Source organism: Notothenia rossii (genome assembly GCF_949606895.1).
Source record: "Notothenia rossii genome assembly, chromosome: 8".
In the NCBI taxonomy this organism is placed as follows: Eukaryota; Metazoa; Chordata; class Actinopteri; order Perciformes; family Nototheniidae; genus Notothenia; species Notothenia rossii.
Window position 1 is genome coordinate 29800985 of NC_136906.1, and position 20362 is coordinate 29821346.

Below are 20362 nucleotides of genomic sequence, written 5' to 3' on the forward strand. Positions count from 1 at the left end.
CTTTGGAGCATGCAGGCACACTGTGAGGTCTGTGACGAGCTGTCTGATCTGCTCAGATGCAGCTAAATGCTGCCATGAATAAACACCATATCATGTTCCAAACCACATCAAGGATTATTTCTGAAACAGTATGGAGCTCAAATGCTTTTTCTCTTGCGGGTTTACTACAAGGTGAGTTCCTTTTCATTTCCTGCTTTTTTACACCAACTCTCTCCAGTACAGGTTAGCTCAGAGTGTTAGTGATGCTTGCTAATGTAAACAAAGACCATATTACTTCCAAAACACGTCGTGCATTGTTTCTGATAGCAACTTTCTGATAGGGCCATGGGTGTAAAGCCAGCCCACATTTCTGATATTACGTCATATCGGCAGCAAATCTGGATCAGCTCCGTTGTACCCCCGTTTTTAGAGATTTAGGTACGGAAGAAAAGAGAAAGGGATTGTGAGTTCTCTGACACACCGGGGACACATATTTATGTATAAAAGAAATTAAAAAGTGCATTTTGCATGATAGGAGCATTAAGTTACAAATATGTGATTACTTCTTCCAACAGTGATAATAATGTGCTGCTGCTGGAACAATAAGAAAGCTGGTGCTAGAAAGAAGAAGAGGAGGAAGAAGAAGAGGAGGAGCAGAAGCTGTACGCACTCTGTGCAGAGAGAACTCCTGAGAGGAGTCTCTGTCTTTGCTCTGCAGCCTCACAGTCAGGCTGCTGCTGCTCTTTGTGGCGCTGCTATCTTCTGCTGCCATCACCACACACTCTGCACGGCACACATGAGAGAGAGTTAGTGAACAGTTCTAAAGTTTAATAATGTGCTGCCATGTGCAACTTAAAACATTGTGCAATGCATGTGTGTAAATCTTTTTTTGTTATTCGACCAACTAGTTGCTCTAACTGAAGAACATATATACACAGATACAAATTATGTAAACGATAATACAAAAAGAAAGAGAAAAATCGTAGGGAGTCCCTTGCCCACGCCTTAATAAATATAGTATTTGGGAGTTTCCATCATGTTACACATTTTTTTTGGGCTGCAGTCAAACCAGCGAAGACCCGCCTTTTCTGATGGTTTAGTACAGGGGTCACCAAACTACGGCCCGGGGGCCGGATCCGGCCCGCCACCCCCCTTTGACCGGCCCCCACCCCCTCTGCCCCCCACTACTTGAACCGTCCCTATGAGGCAAATCCCCAAAAGTCGTCATGGCTTATTTTTTTCAAATTGATTTTTTTCAAATAATAACATGTCTGCGTTTGGTATTTTGTTGATTTTGTTTCAGTTAAAAAAATTATATTTAGTTATAAAATAAAATGCACTATATTTGCCGAATTGTCGTCACCCGACATCTTGGAGATCAAGTGAGTGACAGACAACGCACGCGTAGAGAACTGTCAGTGTCCAGGACAGCAAAAATGGCTAACGTTAAACGAAAAGTTGATAGAGAGTGCAGAATTTTCTAAGAACAGTGGACCAACGACTATTTTTTTGTTCAGTATAAGGACCGTGCCGTTTGCATTATCTGTAAAGAGAGTGTGGCGGTTTTCAAGGAATATAATCTTCGTCGTCACCACGAAACCCGCCACAGTGACTTTGCTAGCTTGCGAGGGCAAGCAAGAGCAGACAGAATTTGCAGAATGAAAGGCGGACTGGCAGCACAACAACAAACATTCATTCGCCAAACCCAGGTAAACCACGCTGCTGTTCGAGCTAGCTTCAAGGTAGCTCACATACTAGCTACCCATGGGAAGCCCTTCACTGATGGGGACTTTGTTAAAAAATGCATCCTTGCTGTGGCCGAGGAGGTGTGTCCCGACAAGAGAGAGGCAGTCAACGGTGTGAGTCTCTCCGCGACTACTATGACCAGGCGAGTAGAAGAATTGGGGGACAACGTTTATGAGCAGCTGAACGAGAAAGCGTCACAATTCAAGTTTTTTGCTTTGGCCATGGATGAGAGCAATGATGTGCAGGACACAGCACAACTGCTCATTTTTATTCGTGGGATTAGCGAAAGCTTTGAAGTGTCTGAGGAGCTGGCAGCACTAAAAAGCCTCAAAGGAACTACAACAGGAGAGGATATTTTTGTCCAAGTGTGCAAAACAATGGAAGAGTTGGGTCTAGACTGGTGTAAATTTGCCAGCATCACTACGGATGGCGCACCTAGTATGGTTGGCACGACAAGGGGGCTAGTAGGGCGCTTGAACAGCGAATTCGAGGAACGAGGTCTCACCCCCCCACTACAAGTCCACTGTCTGATTCACCAGCAAGCCCTATGCTGCAAAGTTTTGAATTGGGCGTCTGTTATGAAGGTGGTTGTGCACTATGTCAACTACATCCGAAAAAATGGTCTGAAACACAGACAGTTCCAGGCCTTCCTCTCCGAGCTTGAGTCTGCCTACGAGGATGTGCTGTACTACACAGAAATCCGGTGGTTAAGCCGAGGCAAAGTGTTGCGCCGTTTCTACGACCTGCTACCCGAAATCAACACCTTCCTGCAGTCTAAAGGTGAAACGGTACGAGAGCTGACCGAGCCAGAATGGAAATGGGACCTTGCATTTTTAACAGATGTGACTGAAATGTTGAACCACCTTAACGTGCAGCTCCAAGGCAAAGGGAAGCTAATCAGTGACCTGTATTCCCACATCAAAGCGTTCGAGGTCAAACTAGTGCTGCTTGTGAGACAGGTCGAAAAGCTGGACTTTACGCATCTCCCTGCCACCCGGAGCTACTGCGCTGAGAAACCACCTGTCCCGTTCCCAGTCGAAAAGTGCAAGGATGCACTGGAAATGCTGCAGGGGCAGTTCAGTGTGCGGTTCCGTGAGCTTCATGTCAACGGTAAAGCAATACGTTTGTTCCAGAACTCCTTTGCTGCCGACATAAATGATGCCCATCCCTCTCTTCAGTTTGAACTAGCCGAGTTGCAGAATTGTGATATCCTTAAAGATGCGTTCAAGCCTGACAGTCTCATTGAGTTCTATGCTTCGCTCCCAGGAGAAACCTACCCAAACATCAAACAGCATGCAATGAAGATGTCCACAGTTTTTGGCAACACCTACATCTGTGAGCAAACCTTTTCCCGCATGAAGCAAACCAAGAATACAACAAGGAACAGACTCACAGATAAACACTTGCATCAGACCTTGAGACTGGCTACCACTAGACTGCAACCAGACATTGAACTTCTCATCAGCCAGAAGCAAACACACAGTTCACACTGATACGGTAAGCACACTGATTTGAACAATTACTGATTTTAATTGCTATAAATATGAAATGTGAAGGCTCTTTTTAATTTGCTACATATGTTGTAAAATTATGTCACAGAGAAAAGCAGACAGCAGCATGTCTTGCCATTTACTGAATATGGTGCTTCTTGTGTTCAATCCGTCATCCCTTCATGCCAGGGCTCCAGAAGGCACTCTGAAGTGAGGAGAGGAGATTGCTGTTGCTGATCCCATCCCAAAGACAGCACAATTCATCAACAAGTACAAATCCAGCTCACCTACATATAGGCTACTGATTTTGATTGCCATTATTCTGTATTATTGTTGTGCTTTAGTTTTGAGCCTACACTGCTCATGTCCTTTTCACCTTGACCTAAACAAAATGTTAACTGAACATGCTCACCTGGATAGGCATAAGAGTTGGCTAGTTCTATTAGCCTACTCATGTTATTATAATTTTGATGTTTTTTATTTATTTATTTATTTTATAGGCCTATTTATTTGACCTTTATTAAGTGCTGCACACAATTATTATTATTATTATTATTATTATTATTATTATTATTATTATCATCATCATCAGGCCTACCTATAATTTATAATTTTGAACTCACCTTTGCCAGTGTCAATCACCTCAACTAGGCAGATGTTTCTTACCTTGACAGCTTTGATGTTATTTTTATTAGAAAACAAATAAATGGAATATCTGTGGTATTTCAAATTAAAGCAAAGTTTGAAGACTCAATTGCTACTTTTGTAAACCACTAGTAAAGATGGTAAAAAAATATGTGACAGGAATCAAGTGTTGATATAGTAGTGTGGAAGTAGTAGTGGGGATGGCTGTGCCGGGCTAGTAATCTCTTCTACACAATGAGCTGACTCGGCCCCGGCCCCCCATCACAGTCAGGAACAATAATGTGGCCCCCAGAGAAAAAAGTTTGGTGACCCCTGGTTTAGTAGGTTAAGAGAGGAATCATCATTCAACAATACAATATTTGGGAGACAGGAGCTGTGTCCCAATTCAGAGGCTGGGTCCTCCTGAGGACCCAGCCTCCTGAAGACCCAGCCTCGCAGTCCGCGGAGGACCCAGCTTGGGTCCTCCGCGAAATGCGAAATGAGACGGTCTACGGAGCATGTCCTTGTACGTCACCGGCAGTTACCCCTACATTTTGCCGCCCCCGTCACCTAGCAACCAGCTGCAGTCACAAGTGCCGGTCATAATTTCTGACACTAGGCAAAACATTTTCAAACTGTTTTCAAACTGTTTTCAAAACTGTTCAATATGGAGTCAGATCTAGCTGTACTTATTTTGGTGTTATGTTTAAATTATTTTCCCGAGGTCGCAACAGGCTCCCGTGAAGAGGGCTTCATTCTCCCCGCGCATCTGGATAAATTGCGCAGTCTGCTCCTTGCTCCCTATCAAAACAAAATTGTTGCAGTAAGATTTGTATAACAAAAGCAGTTAAATAAATAAATTAGCTTTATAATGAATCCCAACAATATGAAAACCAAACACGGTTTAGAAATATTTTCACTTCATATTATTTTATGTATGTAATATAAAGAAGACATCTCCAATTGCCCGTATATTTAAATACACAAATTAAATAGGTTTACTTTTCTTTCATGTCGTTTACTATTTGGGTGAGTGAGTACATTTAAAAACGAATCCAGCTGAAACCATTGTAGCCGTTGATGGGACGTTACAAGCCATATCTTTTTTTAAAAACTCATTCGTCACCGTCACCCGTTGCATCCTGGGATATGGTAGACCGCGGAGTGTACATCAGATGTATCCTCTAAATCTGGGGAAAGAAGGCTGCATTTGCGGGCCGCATTCGGAGGAGTCTTGTCTTTTTTTTTAATTGGGACAGCCTTCGTTTGGCGGAAGTGACGTATGCGGTCTCCGAATGCATCCTCAGGAGGATGCGGCCGCTGAATTGGGACACAGCTAGGGTATGTGAACTCCAATAATCTCAGATACAATGTCAATCACTTGTTTCCAGAACTTTCTAACTGCAGTGCATTCATAAAACATGTTCCAATAGTCCCTTGGTAACACAGAAGGCATATGGGGCTTGGAATCATCCTTAGTTGACAGCATTTCCTGGTTGACAGGTAATATCTGTGTATCTTATACTGTATCAATTGGTGATGTGGATATGTGAAGTTATTCCATATTCTCTTCCAATCAATAGCCTGTGTGTAGTTTTTTCGAAATGCGGACCATACCGCAGAGATGCCAATATATCCGGTTGAACTTTCCTGCAGCTTTTTATATATATTATATATATATATATATATATATTATAAGGACATTTGTGTTTTGTAGATTATTTAATTGTTGTAATTGCAAGATGTTTCTTTAACCCCTAAATAGTTAGGAAATAATTAAAGAAGGAAATTGGAGCAGAGTGTTCACTAATGTGAGCCCTGCTCCAATTATATTGGTGCCCTAAACCAGGGGTCCCCAAACTTTGCCATGCCAAGGACCCCTATATAGCATTATCCTCTGGCGGGGACCCCCCTGTTGCAACTTTTTTTTTTTTAATGATGTGTAAAAGTTAGGGTTGTTGAAAATAATTGTTTCTACGATGCATTGCGATGCGGACGTGGAAGATTCGGTATCGATGCAGTGATGGAAGATAACCGATTAATCACGTGGTAGATTTTCCGGCAGCAGCTGGACAATAAAGTTTTTTTTTTTTTTTTTTTAAACGTCACGGTAGCAACGTAGCATTGCATTGTGGGTTACCGAGCTAGTGCAATAATGGAGGGAGGCGAAAACAGTGCGCAAATAATAAAAAACGCTCCTAGTGTTCTGAAAGCAGACATCTGGACCCATTATGGGTTTTATGAACTAAAAGGGAAAAATGAACTGGACAAGTCGCACGCTGTGTGTAAAGTGTGTCACACAAAAATAAAATACCTTGGTGCAAATACCACTAACTTGAGGAACCACCTTAGCCGTTTTCACTGTGAGAAGCTAACGTCTGCCACCAAGAAAACAGCGGACCCAGCCCAGCGAAGAATTTATGAGGTGCTGTCAACTTTTCCGCCCAACTCTGAGAAAGCGAAGAAAATCACCCAGTCGGTGTCAGCTTTCATAGCGAAGTACCTACGTCCTTATTCGGCCGTGGAAAACGCCGGTTTTCGCCACCTGTTAAAGACGCTGGAGCCGTGGTATAAGCTCCCATCACGTAGCCACTTTACAGAAAATGTCATACCTGCACTCTACAACGGAACCAAAGCCCAGGTAATGGCGTCAATGATCCAAGCTAAAAGAGTTGCCATAACATGTGATGCCTGGACTTCTGTCGCAACGGAGTCTTATTTAACAGTAACGGCACATTACATCAGCGAGGACTGGCAGTTTTTGTCGCATGTGCTGCAAACTAGAGCTGTTTACGAGTCTCACACAGGTGCGCATGTTGCGGAGCTACCGTCTCGTGTAGTGGAAGAATGGCAGCTATCAGACAAAGATGTAGTGCTGGTGACAGACAACGCGTCTAATATGATCGTTGCAGCTGAATTCGGAAAAGTCCCTCATGTGAAATGCTTCGCCCATACACTGAATCTTGCGTCCCAGCGGGCGCTTAAAGTGGCCACCCTCTCCAGGCTTCTGGGTCGAGTCCGACGGATTGCAACATTCTTCCAGCGCAGCACTACAGCGAACCACTATCTGAAAGAGAAACAGAAATGTCTGGGCCTGAAAAATCATAAACTGATAACTGATGTTGCCACAAGGTCGAACAGTGCATACGACATGGTCGAGAGGTTCTTGGAACAACAACCTGCAATATGTGCCACCTTGCTATCTCCAGAGGTGAGAAAAGGACAGTCAGACCTCTGCACTCTTAATGAAACAGATGTCTCAAATGCAGAGGACGCTGTGAGTGCCTTAAAGCCTATGAAGGATGCAACCACTCTGATGTCAGAAGAGAGCAATCCAAAAGTGTCTCTCATTGCTCCAATAAATGCACAACTCCTCCAGAACATGACAGGCACCATTGGAGACTCACCGATGAAGAATGCCATCAAAACAGATCTCCTGAAGAGGTACAACGGTGAGCCAGAAAAGAAGATCATTCATACAGCCTCTGCCCTGGATCCCCGTTTTAAGGGACTGCCTTTTTTAACAGTGGAGGAGAGATTGGAGATCTACAGAGAGTGACTGAGGAGGCTGCATCCTTGGAGGTAATTTCACCATGTTTCATGTAAACTTATAAAATAAAAACAACTTTACAATATTAATAATAGTAGCTACAATGAGTGAAAATGTTTTATAAGAGTGAAGAATAGAATAGATGTGAGCTGTTGCATTGACTGAGAAAGTGCTAGATGCTATTTTAATGCTATTTTCTATTATTTTGTTCAAACATAGAATGAGAGGACACTCAGGAGGACAGAAGTGATTGAAGCGCCTGAGGTAACAGGAGCTCTGGAAGAAGAAAAACCGGACGGCCCTTCTGCTCCCAAAAGAAAGGCCTCATCATCATCACTGCTCGTGAGTTTGCTGGGACGGTCTTTCACTGACACTGAAGGTACAGCAGAACCCAAGACCCCCTATGCCAGTGCTGAGGAGGAAATAGAGAGATACTGTAAAACATCATCTCTCCCTCTGACTGAGGACCCTTTGAACTGGTGGCGTGTCTATGAGATCACATTTCCCCTCCTCTCACAGGTGTCAAAGCAATACTTGTGTATCCCAGGCACAAGTGTGTCTGCAGAGCGAGTTTTCTCCACTGCAGGAGATGTGGTCACTGCAAAAAGAAGCACTCTCAAACCAGAACATGTGGATCAACTAGTGTTCTTGCAGAATAACCGACACATTCCCAAATGCTGAGCAGTGAGTCATGTTTTTGTTGTTTGGCACATTCAGGAAGTGCCCTGTGCTGCTATTTGAAAACATTGTTGTAGATTACAGCACTGCAGAATGTTTTGTTTTTGAGGATTTACCTTTTTTTACACTATAGGTAGGCCAGGCCTATACTATTTATTTCATTTCAATTTAATAAACATTTTGATATAATACACATGGTAGTTCAATGCTACCTGTTGTCACACTCATAATGATGTTTGGCACTTTTAGGATGTGTGATGTTATAGAGCAGATATCGAACCGAATCGAAGATATGATAATCGTAATGGAATCGAATCGTGAGACCAATGAAGATGCACAGCCCTAGTACAAGTGCTTTGCGATGGAGCATGCATGCGTTGCCACTACATTTGGGGCCTTCTGCCTGATCAAAGCTGTTCAATTCTGCAACATTTGCTACATCAGTGCTCTCATCCAGCTGCAGAGCGAAATATTCAGGAGCTCAAAAGCAAAAAGGCGGCGACGCTCGTGAACTGTCAACGAGGGGGGGGGGCGGGGGGCCTCGTGAAATATTAGGTGTTATGCCGTGAAACCGGATCTCTGCTGCGGGGAAACTTTGGCGCTGTTCTGAGACGGACTGCTTTCAGATTTTTCCGTCATTCTCAAAAGAATTCGGAATATATTCGGTTAACGCGACCTCTGGTATGGAGTCACAGGAGTGCCTTATCGAAGAATAATAAGGTTAAAGAAGAAGACAACTATAAAGAAAATGAAACAGATAAAAAAAATAGGGGAAAATACAACTAAATGAATACATCTAATTGTTTAATTATTTAACTTCAAGTTTTAATATGAATATATGATACTTTCACTAACTTTGTTTATTTAATGTTTGCTTATCAATTTTGCTACTAAAGAAATAATTAATGTGTGATGTCATGTGACCCACCGATAATGTCAGCGATGCCGAGGCCGAGTTCGCCGACGGTGGAGTTCGCTGGGAGCTCCTCTTCCTTTCTCAGCAGCATGAGGCGATGGGGAGGGGCGTCTAGGATGACGGATAGCCGAGTCAGCACGTCACTTAAAGGCGTCGACTTAAAACAAAAACAAACCCTGTGTTAAACAATGTAACGGTCGACATCTTAACATACTGCTGCTCATATCATACTATCAGAACTGTAATTTCGTAACAGCTGCTCCATCTTGGAACTTGATAAAAATAAAATGAAATAAGAAAAAATGTATAGAAAAATAAGAAGTAGGAAAAAAAAGTATAAAGCTTACAGTTCAAAAATAAATAAAATAGGGAAAATAAGCATACGTACCGACAGCACAGGGATCTTGTGTACGTGTGTCATGCAGCGGATCTTGAGTGGGATTTCCCGTAACGACTCGCTGTACGGAAAATTCTGAGGGCCAGAATTCGGGGTTATGCAGATGATATCATCGTCTTCCTCGATGAAATGCCGTCTTCTACGTTCAGGGGACTCTAAAGTGTTGGCCGCCCTCAGCTTTATGTTGATCTTACTGACGATCAAAAACACACAAGGTTTTATTTATTTTGTGTAAACCACTTTGAGTGACATGAATTGTGCTATATTTATTATAGATGTCACAATTCAATTTTAAAGCAAGATCTGCAATTCCCCTGGTTATACGGATCCCTCCCCACCCTCCCAATCTGAAAGTCCCGCTTACAAAACTTTCTCTCTGTGCTACTTATGAAGATTTTTTTCATAGATATATGCAGAATTTATGAGATAAAAAATGTTGATGTCACAAGTCATTTCTGAACCTTCATAAACTAGATGAAGCAAGGTTGCATAGCAAGGTACATAAATCAGACGCAATTCTGAATTGAGATGGGTGACTAGAGATATCAGCTGAAGAGCTACGTATTGGGTAGCACAGGATCCAGACTCACTTGATCATGTTCTTGGCATGTCTGGACTGAAGCACCTCCGGACTCCCTGGAGGAGACGGGGAGCTAAAGATGGCCCTGGAATAAAAAAGGTAAGATAGGTAAGGTTAAGCGTCTTTGAGTTTTTAGAAAAGCGCTGTATAAGTGTCATGTATTATTATTATTATTATTATTATTAAGAGAACATGTACATTTGATCTTAAAAGCTTGAAGTCTTATTAAAGTAGAAGCCACAAATGACACGTATAAATGCAGATTTATTGATTTTAGTATGAGCCATTTATGTTTATGTTTATATATAATATATATTTAATATATTGTGCAGTGTTATTTTGGGCAATTGGGCCTGAGTGACAGGAAAGGGAGCGCATTAATAAATCAAATCAGGTTTTATTTATATAGCATATTTTAAAAACGATTTTTGGTCGAGCCAAAGTGCTGTACATGCAAATAATAAATAACACATTACTACAATCGCAAACAGAAGACAATAAATTACAACAGGAATATAAAAAACACAGGGAAATGTCATGAGTTGTGCTCCGCTCTGACTAGAAGGCCAGGGAGAAGAAGTGAGTTTTTAGTGTAGATTTAAAAACCCCTAGGGTCTGGGCTGACCTCACATGGAGGGGCAGAGTGTTCCAGAGCCTGGGGCCAGCTGCTGCGAAGGCTCGGTGACCTCAGGTTTTTAGCCTGGTCTTGGGCACTACCAGCAGCAGCTGGTCAGCAGACCTTAAAGCTATGGCTGGGGTGTAGCGATGGAGGAGTTCTGCTATATAGGCTAATAGAAAGATTCAACATCAAACTAGTTTAACTACTTACGGTTGTGTTTTCTTCAGAAGCCCTTCTGTTTCGTCTTCCTCAGAGTCAATGTAGCAGACGGCGGTTGTTCTGCTGATCGGAGGGGAAAACTGAAACCATAAACTGTCGTCTGCCCCATCGTCTGCCCAGAGACGAAGACAGTCACATTTACAGATTAACACCAGATTAACACCTTCCAGACACTAGGTTTAGATCTTGTTCAAATATTTACCTGAGATTTGCTTTTGAGTGAAACTAGCTGCTGTTGGCTTCAGCTGCAAACCGTTGCTTACCTGATTAAAAAGACAAAGTCAGGTAATTAAAAACATAATTATAAAGTTTTAAAAAGGGAAAAAACTAAGAATTTCCAAGATTAAAGTCAAGGTATCTTTGGGATTATTATTAAGGTAAGTATATTTATATAGCAAATGTTCAGACATAAGGGCAATTCAGAGTGCTTTATATCAAAACCAATACACAATAGTTAAGAGAGAAGCAAAACAAAAGAAACACAATAAATAAACACAATGGAATAACAGATTCAAAAAGACCATTCATAAAAGAGTTACAGGGTAGTTTAAAATCAACATTGTAAATACGGATGATGCTGCAAGAAGTGTAAGGATAAAACAAAGTTGAATTACTTCTGGGTAAGCAGCAGTACAAATAAATATTTTTAACCTCAACTTAAAAGAACTCGAGGTTGGTGAGGACCTCAGGCTTTCTGGGAGAACTCAGACTTCTTGTAGGATTGTACATTTAAGAAATGTTTGCAATTTCTTTTCTGTTAACAAAACCTCATCAATTCATCAACTCCAGCACACCAATTTGTGCGCTTATTGTGAAATGTATCACTTAAGTCAGAGAAAGTTATTCCTGTAAATGTCTAACTTCTTTGTGTAAATGTACTCCTTTAACATCAGACTGCTTGAACATGCTTGAACTTTCAACCTTTTCTGTCTTAAATATCAGAGAATATTGGATTTTTCAGTAGAAATATTTAATTTCAAATTATATTTGACTTAAATGTGTGATTTGTTTCTCTTGTTGGTTGGCCTTTTATTTCTAATCTATAATGGCTTGTATACCGAATGGCCCACCAGCTGCTGTGTACCTGGTTGGTGTAAACGGGGACCGAGATTATGGCTGAAGGGTCGAGGATGCGTCTGCGTTTGGGCTGAGGATTCACAGCCTCCTGCTCCTCGTCAGACACCTAAAAAGCAGACAGACGGAGACAATAGGAAAAATGGAAATATCCAGTGAGCGACACATATCTGGGCGAAAATGCCTTGCTGATGCCAGAGGTCAGAGGAGAATGGCTAGACTGGTCCAAGATGATAGAAAGGCAACAGTAACTCAAATAACCATTCGTTGAAACCAAGGTATGCAGAAGACCCTCTGAACCACAACACGTGGAACCTTGAAGCAGAGGGGCTACAGCAGCAGAAGACCTGGGGCCTCATTTATAAAAAGGGATATACGCTCAAAAAATGGCGTACGCCAGTTTCTACGCAATGTTTGCGATTTATAAAATACTAACTTCACGGGAAAACATGCGGTCCTCCGCGCAAACTCTAACCCATGCATATGCAATAAGCACAAAAAAGGGAGAAGAGAAACTGCGACACCGTTGGCAGAAGGAAGAATGGAGAGAAATATGTGGAAATAATACCATAAATAAAATGTTACCTCTCATTTATCATATGAAGAATTCATTTTTCAAACATTGATCAAAGCCAATCTTAAAATGATTAAACAAACGCCTGTTTGAGACTCCTCAGTGCACACAAAAACATAAATTGGAGAAATAAATAAATACAGATATGTTATTTAAAACCACCTCGAATATGTTGTGTTAATGTTATGAAATGTTTTCTCATAAATGATGCGGTAAGCAGGAGGACAGAATTACGTCTAAACTGACGCCGTTTTGCATTTCTATAGTTTGTATACGAGCATGGTTTTATATACTATCATGTTTAATCGTGTTTTATGCCGTTTGCTAAGACTTGATAAGTCGCTCATAAAACACAGGAGGTATGGAAACTAAGAACACCATATGTGGTCAATTGTACATCTAATATAACGCAACACATTAGTTGTATTTCCTTTAACTGGTGGATATAGAGTTGCTTCTGTGGAGAAGATGCGCACAGCTGATCGACAGCTGGGACACAAACCGCCAAATACGAAAACATAATTCAGATCCAGTCGTCATGACTCCACTCCGGAGGGATTCCCCGATCATTTCTTACAGTTTCTCATCAAGGGGGTGGCTCCTTTCCCCGGTACAAACACACTGCCTGAGAAAGGCTATGTGTATTTTTTTTGTCATTAACCTTTTTCGGACCACTTATTTATTTATTTTGGTGACGATCCGACCTCCATGCCGCTACTCTGGTTCAAACTGCATCCACCAAACAATATGATTTATCTCGACCTCCCCAAAATAACCAAAATCTGACACGGTGTGAGATGTCTTTTTTAGCTGTTCTGTTGTCATTTCCTGCGATCTTCTTCAAGCAGTCAGTCAAAATGAATGAATGAATGGGCGTTTCTTTGACTATTTATAGGCAAATATGGGCGTTACGTGAAGCCCGCAAAAGCTGCACCGCATTTCGAGTCGATTGTGATTTATAAAGGGAACCCTTCATAGGAAGTGCCGTACGCACTTTCCTCACCGGTACACAATGTTTTGTGAATCGGAAAATGTCGGAAAATTTCTGTACCTATTTTTTTTTCTTACTACGTAAGCAACCTTCCCACGTGAATCCTACGCACAACGTTATAAATGAGGCCCCAGGTTCTACTCCTGTCAGCTAGGAACAGGAAACTGAGGCTACAATTCACACAGGCTCACCAACATTGCACAATAGAAGATTGGACAAATGTTGCCTGGTCTGATGGGTCTCGTATTCTGCTGCGACATTCGGACGGTAGTGTCTGAATTTCACGTGAACAACATGAGAGCATGGATCCATCCTGCCTTGTATCAACAGTTCAGGCTGGTGGTGGTGGTGTAATGGTGAGGGGGATATTTTCTTGGCATACTTTGGGCCCCTTGGTACCAATTGAGCAACGTTTAAACGCCACAGCCTACCTGAGTATTGTTGCTGACCATGTCCATCCCTTTATAACCACATGGTAGTCTTCTTCTCATGGCTACTTCGAGCAGGATAACATGCCATGCCACACAAAGCTCAAATCATCTCCAACTGGTTTCTTGAACATAACAATGAGTTCACTTTACCCAAATGGCCTCCACAGTAGGGCTGAACGATTCATCGATTTTAAATGTTTAAGATTAGTTCTTTCACTCGTAGCTCTGGCTGTGGGGGTGCTAGAGACAGGAGCACGTTGAAGACCTTCCTAGCCGGAGATATGGCTGCATTTTACAATAAACTTCCGTTGGGTCGCTTAAAAACAAATATCGCAAATCGAATGCAATTGCAATATCTGTCAGAAAAATTGCAATTACATTATTTCCCCAAATCGTGCACCCCTACTCCACAGTCACCAGATCTAAATCCTGTAGATCACCTTTTGGATGTGGTGGAAAGACTCTGTACATCAGGGGTGCCCAACCTTTTTTGAATCGAGATGTACTTTTAAAGTTGCCAGTCTGCCGAGATCTACCAGTCCAAATAGAGAGGCGTAGCCATTACGGACAGCCTACAACCAGGAAAATACACACTTCTACTTGTATAAAACTGACCTTTGTACGATTAATCATTCATAAAATACTGCAGATCCTTTATCTTACCTCTTTCTAATCTACACACATACAAGTATCATGCAAAATGCACTCTTGTACATATTTTATACATGAATATGTGTCCCCGGTGTGTCAGGGAACTCACCAAGTGTCAGAAAACACAACCCTCTCTCTTTTCCTCTATGCCCAAATCTCTAAAAAAGGGGCTGTAACGGATCTGATATAGACTGATCCAGATTTGAATTATTTTCTACGTCACAAAAGGGGTGCTCCGCTTAGTGGTGAATTCTACACCTAGGCCTGTAAGTGGCGCTGTAGTCTGCCACAAAAGCAGCGAAGAAGACTTCCCGCGCATGGTTGCTATGGTTGCCCTTCTGTTTATTCTCCGCTGTGGCTCTTTTTCTCCCTCCCCGAGGCAAGCGTTTGCGCCTCCTGCTTTAAAACAAATGAATAATGACTCTATACAATCATATGTAAGGGATAATGTGCAGCGACGCGGTCATTATGGGGAAAAGAACACCGACAGGCTGATCAGGAGCCCGACGTGAAGCGGAGGGATCTAGATCAGCATGAAGGTTATTACATGGCCACATTCTCAACAAAGTAACGATATGACTCCCGATATTAATTGAAATGCTTTGATGGATTTAGAAAATGATTTTATTGATTTAAAAAATAGTTGTACGTATTGATTTAAATTGACATGCATCCGCTAAGAAAAATAGTCCGTTGTTACTGTTTGAACTAACGTAGCAACGGCAGGAACTGCTTTGATAGTGTTTTTGAGGAGCTTTTTGATTACAGATTTGAAAACATCGTTGCTTGCTGTAAAAGTAGCACAATTCATTATGTCAAACCTTGGAAAGTATCTAGATATCCCTGCCCTAATGCCAAAGGAACTGCACACTGAATATGTGTCGCCGTTTGATGTCTATGTCTGGACCGCTGCGTAAAAAGGAGGGTTTCTGCCCCGTTACTTCTCTTCTTACTTCTATAAGAATAAAACACGGAGGACGGAGATCTCTTTTTCTCCCCCTCTTCTGACAGCCCAGCAGCTGATCTCAAAGCACGCTCCCCTCTCCTGCAGGGGGGCGTGGTCAGCTGCAGCTCACAGAATCAGCCCCCTGCAAAAACAGCGCTGGAAAGAGCAAATAGAGCGAAATGAGGCATGGCTAAAATGCAGGATCTGTTTGGTATTTTGAAAAAATATATATATTTATATACTTTATATAGCCCTACAATATATTGTTCAAATATAGCATGATATGTCCCCTTTAACTGAAGTTAAACAACAGTGTTGTTGATACAGAGTCGGAGTTTATTCACACGTCACATACTAGAGTGGGTAATGTTTTCAAGAAACATTGAACAGTGTTGCCACATATGACACAGGAAAAAAAGAAAAGACTCTGAACCCTTTCTTTGCCATTACATGTATATAAAAATAGTGTTGCTACAAAAGTATAAATTAGGCTTACTAATAAGACAACTCAGATCTGAAGCTACACAGGAATCTGCTGCCAAAATGCAATAAAAAGACAATTAATAGACTCAAACCCTTTTTTTGTTGCATTTTAGTATGAAAAGAAATGCCTTTAAAATAGGATGCAAGCAACACTAGTTCCATAACCTGAATTGATAACAGACTATAATCAATTTAAGTTTGCATTCTTATACCATTTTTTACAATAATTATAATGACTATGTTCAAAAAAACTAAAACTTACAGCTGATTAATAACGGTATCTAACGGTATACTTATTTTCCACCATAATTTGCAAATAAATTCTTTAAAAATCAGACAATGTGATTTTCTGGATTTTCTTTTTCTCATTTTGTCTCTCATAGTTGAGGTATACCTACGATGAAAATTACAGGCCTCTCTCATCTTTTTAAGTGGGAAAACTTGCACAATTGGTGGCTGACTAAATACTTGTTTGCCCCACTGTAAATAAACCAGTGACTGTATTCGCCATGACACAGACAGTCAGTGGTTTGTACTTGTTTAACTTTTGTCTAGTTTCTGAACAGATATGAGGAGCTTGAGTGCAAACAGCTAACGGCTGATGTTGTTTTTTCTGGGGTGCTCACGGGTGCTCATTGAAGATGATGTCACGGCTCCGCCTACACTGCGTTACTATAGTTACTGCCCCAGCTCCTAAACTGTAATGGAAGAGCAGCATTAAACTGAGCCGGGCCTAATAAGGCCTAACCAAACCGAGCGAGGCCGAGCGAGGCCTGCGGTGGAAATGCGCCATAAGAGATGTAAAAAGTCTGTAGTAAGAACAACACCAAATTACTCTGTTTTCCCAAGGATAGGGTCTCTGACTCTGCTGAGAAGATCTTGTATATTGGGGCTGAACATCAGACTGTAAAAAATGGGAGACAAATGGAGGAGTCTCCACCGCCCTTCACCCCCCCTATCACCTCTGAGGATACTCTTCCTTCACCCCACAGCTCTCTTTACTCTCCGTTCACCCTTTCACCCTCTCCCACCCTCCTGGAGATCTCTGAACACATGAAGGAGATATAGAGGGTTGGCACAAATTCCTTCCTGGAGTTCAATGACCAAACTAAGGCGATACGCAGGGCTGGCAGCATGTCCTTTACCCCCGCTCCTCAATGACTCCCATCAAAATCACCGAAGCAGAGACGAGCACCACCTCCCCCGTCTTCATCACCGTGCCTACGTCAACCACCTCCCCCCCCCTGGCATCTGCGGTCTCCAAAGCCTGCCAATGTCAACCACCTCCCCCCCCTTCAAGAAAGCATGCCCTTTACCCCCGCCCTTCAACGACGCCCACCAAAATCACCAAAGCACGCGCACCATCTCCCCCGTCTTCATCACCGTGATAAGGATGTGTGTGTACAAAACGCAACAAACTATCTGATATGTGCTGGGTCCAGGCTCAAGGGCATATGGCACTCTCAACTCTTTCCAGGACATACCGGGGCCCTGCCTGCCTGTAGCTTTGCCGATATCTGTGTTGATAGGTAATAGATTAAGAGCGGTGAATCAGCTTAGAAACAGGAAGTTGTGTTGTCACGATACCAACATTTTGGTTTCAATACCGATACCAAGTCAAGAATTGCGATTCCGATTCTTTTTCAATACTTTTCTTAAAAAAAGGGAAACAGTCTTAGATTTAATTATTGTGCTTTATTTCACACCAGAACCATAACCATAACACAAACTTTTAAACAATGAGAACAATAAACAAAATAAATGACAAGAATTCATATTAAATCAAATTAAGCATCATCTCAAACTACTTTTTTTTAATAAAATATATATTTTTTTTAGATTGTATTAACATGTACATGTCATGTAACAGTAATTAGCTAAAAAGATAGCCATATTAGACAGTTATCAAAATTGCCATTAATTGCCTTGTCAAACTACGAAAATGTTCGTTTGTCACAAAATAAATTACACTTATTTGACTTAGATTTGAGGGCATGGGCTTGAGCATGATGTAATTAAGTTATCTATCACATTCGCTAACCTGTCTGTCTTTAAATTCTTTAAACAGCTCTGGATGCCGGTCGGCGGGTGCTTAGCTAAGTTTGATGTGTTGGCTCCCTTGGTTTGCAGGGATCTAAAACATTTCTCACAGACAGGCCTCGTGGTGTCCGTAGGCTTGCCCTCACTGTCAGAGATATAGCTCAAATACTTCAAAATTTCGCTTCTGGCGTCTTTTTTGTCAACAAGCCGAGGCGCAGCGGCAGTTGCACTCCCACTTGCAGCCATGCTTCTCGTTTAGTTTTCTCACATGCTCTGGCAGCTAGCGCATGGCCGCGTGCACGAGAGAGGGGAGGGACTGCAGGCACGGCTGCAGTGCAGGGAGTGGAAGTAGAGCGCTGAACACACACGGCTCTTATTAAAACGGCGCTTTCTCACCGGAGTACTTTTCCCCGTCATTCTTAAAGTACCGATACTAATGAAACGGAGGAATCGTACCGTTTTTAACGGCAGGGTATCGCGGTACCTTTCAAGTATCGGTACACCGTGCAACACTAACAGGAAGTGCCCAAACGTTTGTGTGAGTTTATCAAATTTAGCAGTGATTCCATGTCAGCCACAGCTTGTCACAACAAATCTTACTGATAGTGTATTTAACAAACTTAAACTACAGGGTTCTTACACCTTTTCCAAAGTCAAATTCAAGCACTTTTCAAGCATTTTCAAGCTTTTCAAGCATCTTACAGCTGTTGTAAATTACATATTTATATACCAGGGCTCAACAGTAACGGTTGCCAGGTTGCCGTTGGCAACCATTCGAAAAAATGTCAACCACTTCTTGGCCTTTTTTTTTTTAACATAAAGAAATAAGGACAGCAAACAGCAAAATGTGCACCCCAAAATAGATAAATGTTAAATATGTGTTGTATTAATAGCAGTTACGCATTAACGCGTTACTGTAATGCAACTACTTTTTGTGGTAACTAATAGCGTTACTAGTTACCTATTCCCATTAAGTAACGCCGTTATAGTTACTGTGATTTAAATGGGTGCGTTATTGAGTTACATTATGTGATGGAACTGAACCGAATCTCCCTGCGGATGTAACTTACAGGCGAATACAGCTATGTCCTCTCACAGCACCATGAAAAGTGAAAGTAACCAGAGAGGAGTGATGATTGGTTAACGCGGGGTAACATTTCAGGGTAAGCCAATCAGAGACAGAGTTGGGCGGGTCTTGCCTTATGGGGAAAATACACACACACAAACACTTGCTAATGCTATTGCTAACACACACACACGGCAACGGTCACCACCAGCGCGCGCGCACACACACACACACACACACACACACACACACACACACACACACACACACACACACACACACACACACACACACACACACACACACACACACACACACACACACACACACACACACACACACACAATGGCAGATGCAAGTATCAGCGAGAGCAGCAGCGCATTTGCAACTTGGAAATATAACCACAATTTTTGAATTTGTGGGGATAAAGGATGCAAAAAAATATTACAGTAAAATGTAAACTGTGTGCAGGACAGAAAGCATTGTCCACATCGAAAAACAGCAATGCCAATCTCCTGAAGCACCTAAGTAATGTACATGGGGCTATAAACAGTGCTTGAATTGGGCCGGTACTCACCGGTACGCAGTACCGGCACTTCTGATTTTTACCCATGTGGTACCGGCACTTCTTACTGTACCGGCAAGGTGCCGGTACTCAGTAAAATGCCGGTACTCAGCCGCCGGCAATATACGTATATATTGTAAACGCAACGCAGCGCAAATGTGGGTCTGACTCTGCCTCACAGAGGGTGACTGGCTGTCTACATGACGTGGCCGGCCGACATTGCCACTTTCATACAGATCATACTAATGCCCTCGATTGGTCTCTGTGTGTCATTCAAGCTCGGGAGGGTGTGTGTTGGTGTATGTGTGGCGCGAGCGAGCGAGAAAGCGCGCGCACCGGTTACGTGTATTGTTGTTAGCATCTGGTGCTAGCTAGCTGCGCTAACGGATATAAGGAGCTTTTTCAACAACAAGGTGGAGGGAGAGTCCTTTGCTGTCAGACTGAGAGGCTGATAACTACAGCTCTGGTGAGGTAAATTACTCTCTGAGTCTTTAGATAGTTAACTTAGTTTAAGTTATCTCAGTGGGTCTCAAACGGTTCGGTCACTATTTATGTAAACACATATTTCCATTTGAGGGGGTAATGATTCGTAAAATATGCATGAATAATACAAACAAAATGTTAACTAGGTGAAAAAAGGTAAGATAAACTTGTTGAGAGCTAAAACTAGTCTTTGCTGTTGCCTCAAAGAGGAGCAGGGGGGAGAGGAGGGAGACAGGAGAGGCCGATTCAGGAGCCCAGAC

At 42.2% G+C, this 20362-nt stretch overlaps 2 protein-coding genes across 3 annotated transcripts in view; one reads left to right on the forward strand and one right to left on the reverse strand.

The window, feature by feature from the left end:
* nfatc2ip (nuclear factor of activated T cells 2 interacting protein) overlaps positions 1 to 20362 on the reverse strand; it is a 28544-nt gene that overhangs the window by 1829 nt on the left and 6353 nt on the right. Inside the window, exons 2-8 of the mRNA XM_079644919.1 lie at positions 11883 to 11981; positions 11001 to 11061; positions 10790 to 10910; positions 9971 to 10045; positions 9372 to 9573; positions 8996 to 9140; positions 650 to 762 (exon numbers count right to left, since the gene is read on the reverse strand). Coding sequence (XP_079501045.1) covers positions 650 to 762; positions 8996 to 9140; positions 9372 to 9573; positions 9971 to 10045; positions 10790 to 10910; positions 11001 to 11061; positions 11883 to 11981 — 816 coding nt within the window. The remainder of the gene's footprint in view (positions 1 to 649; positions 763 to 8995; positions 9141 to 9371; positions 9574 to 9970; positions 10046 to 10789; positions 10911 to 11000; positions 11062 to 11882; positions 11982 to 20362) is intronic.
* On the forward strand, positions 1199 to 5199 carry LOC307015937 (general transcription factor II-I repeat domain-containing protein 2A-like). Of its 2 annotated transcripts, none has more exons than XM_079644916.1 (2): positions 1199 to 3222; positions 3405 to 5199. In XM_079644916.1, exon 1 carries the CDS (start codon positions 1638 to 1640, stop codon positions 3216 to 3218), a length of 1581 nt encoding a protein of 526 aa, XP_079501042.1. In that variant the 5' UTR covers positions 1199 to 1637; the 3' UTR covers positions 3219 to 3222; positions 3405 to 5199. The 2 variants fall into 2 exon arrangements, with proteins under 2 accessions (XP_079501042.1, XP_079501043.1); XM_079644917.1 differs by having other exon boundaries at positions 3413 to 5199.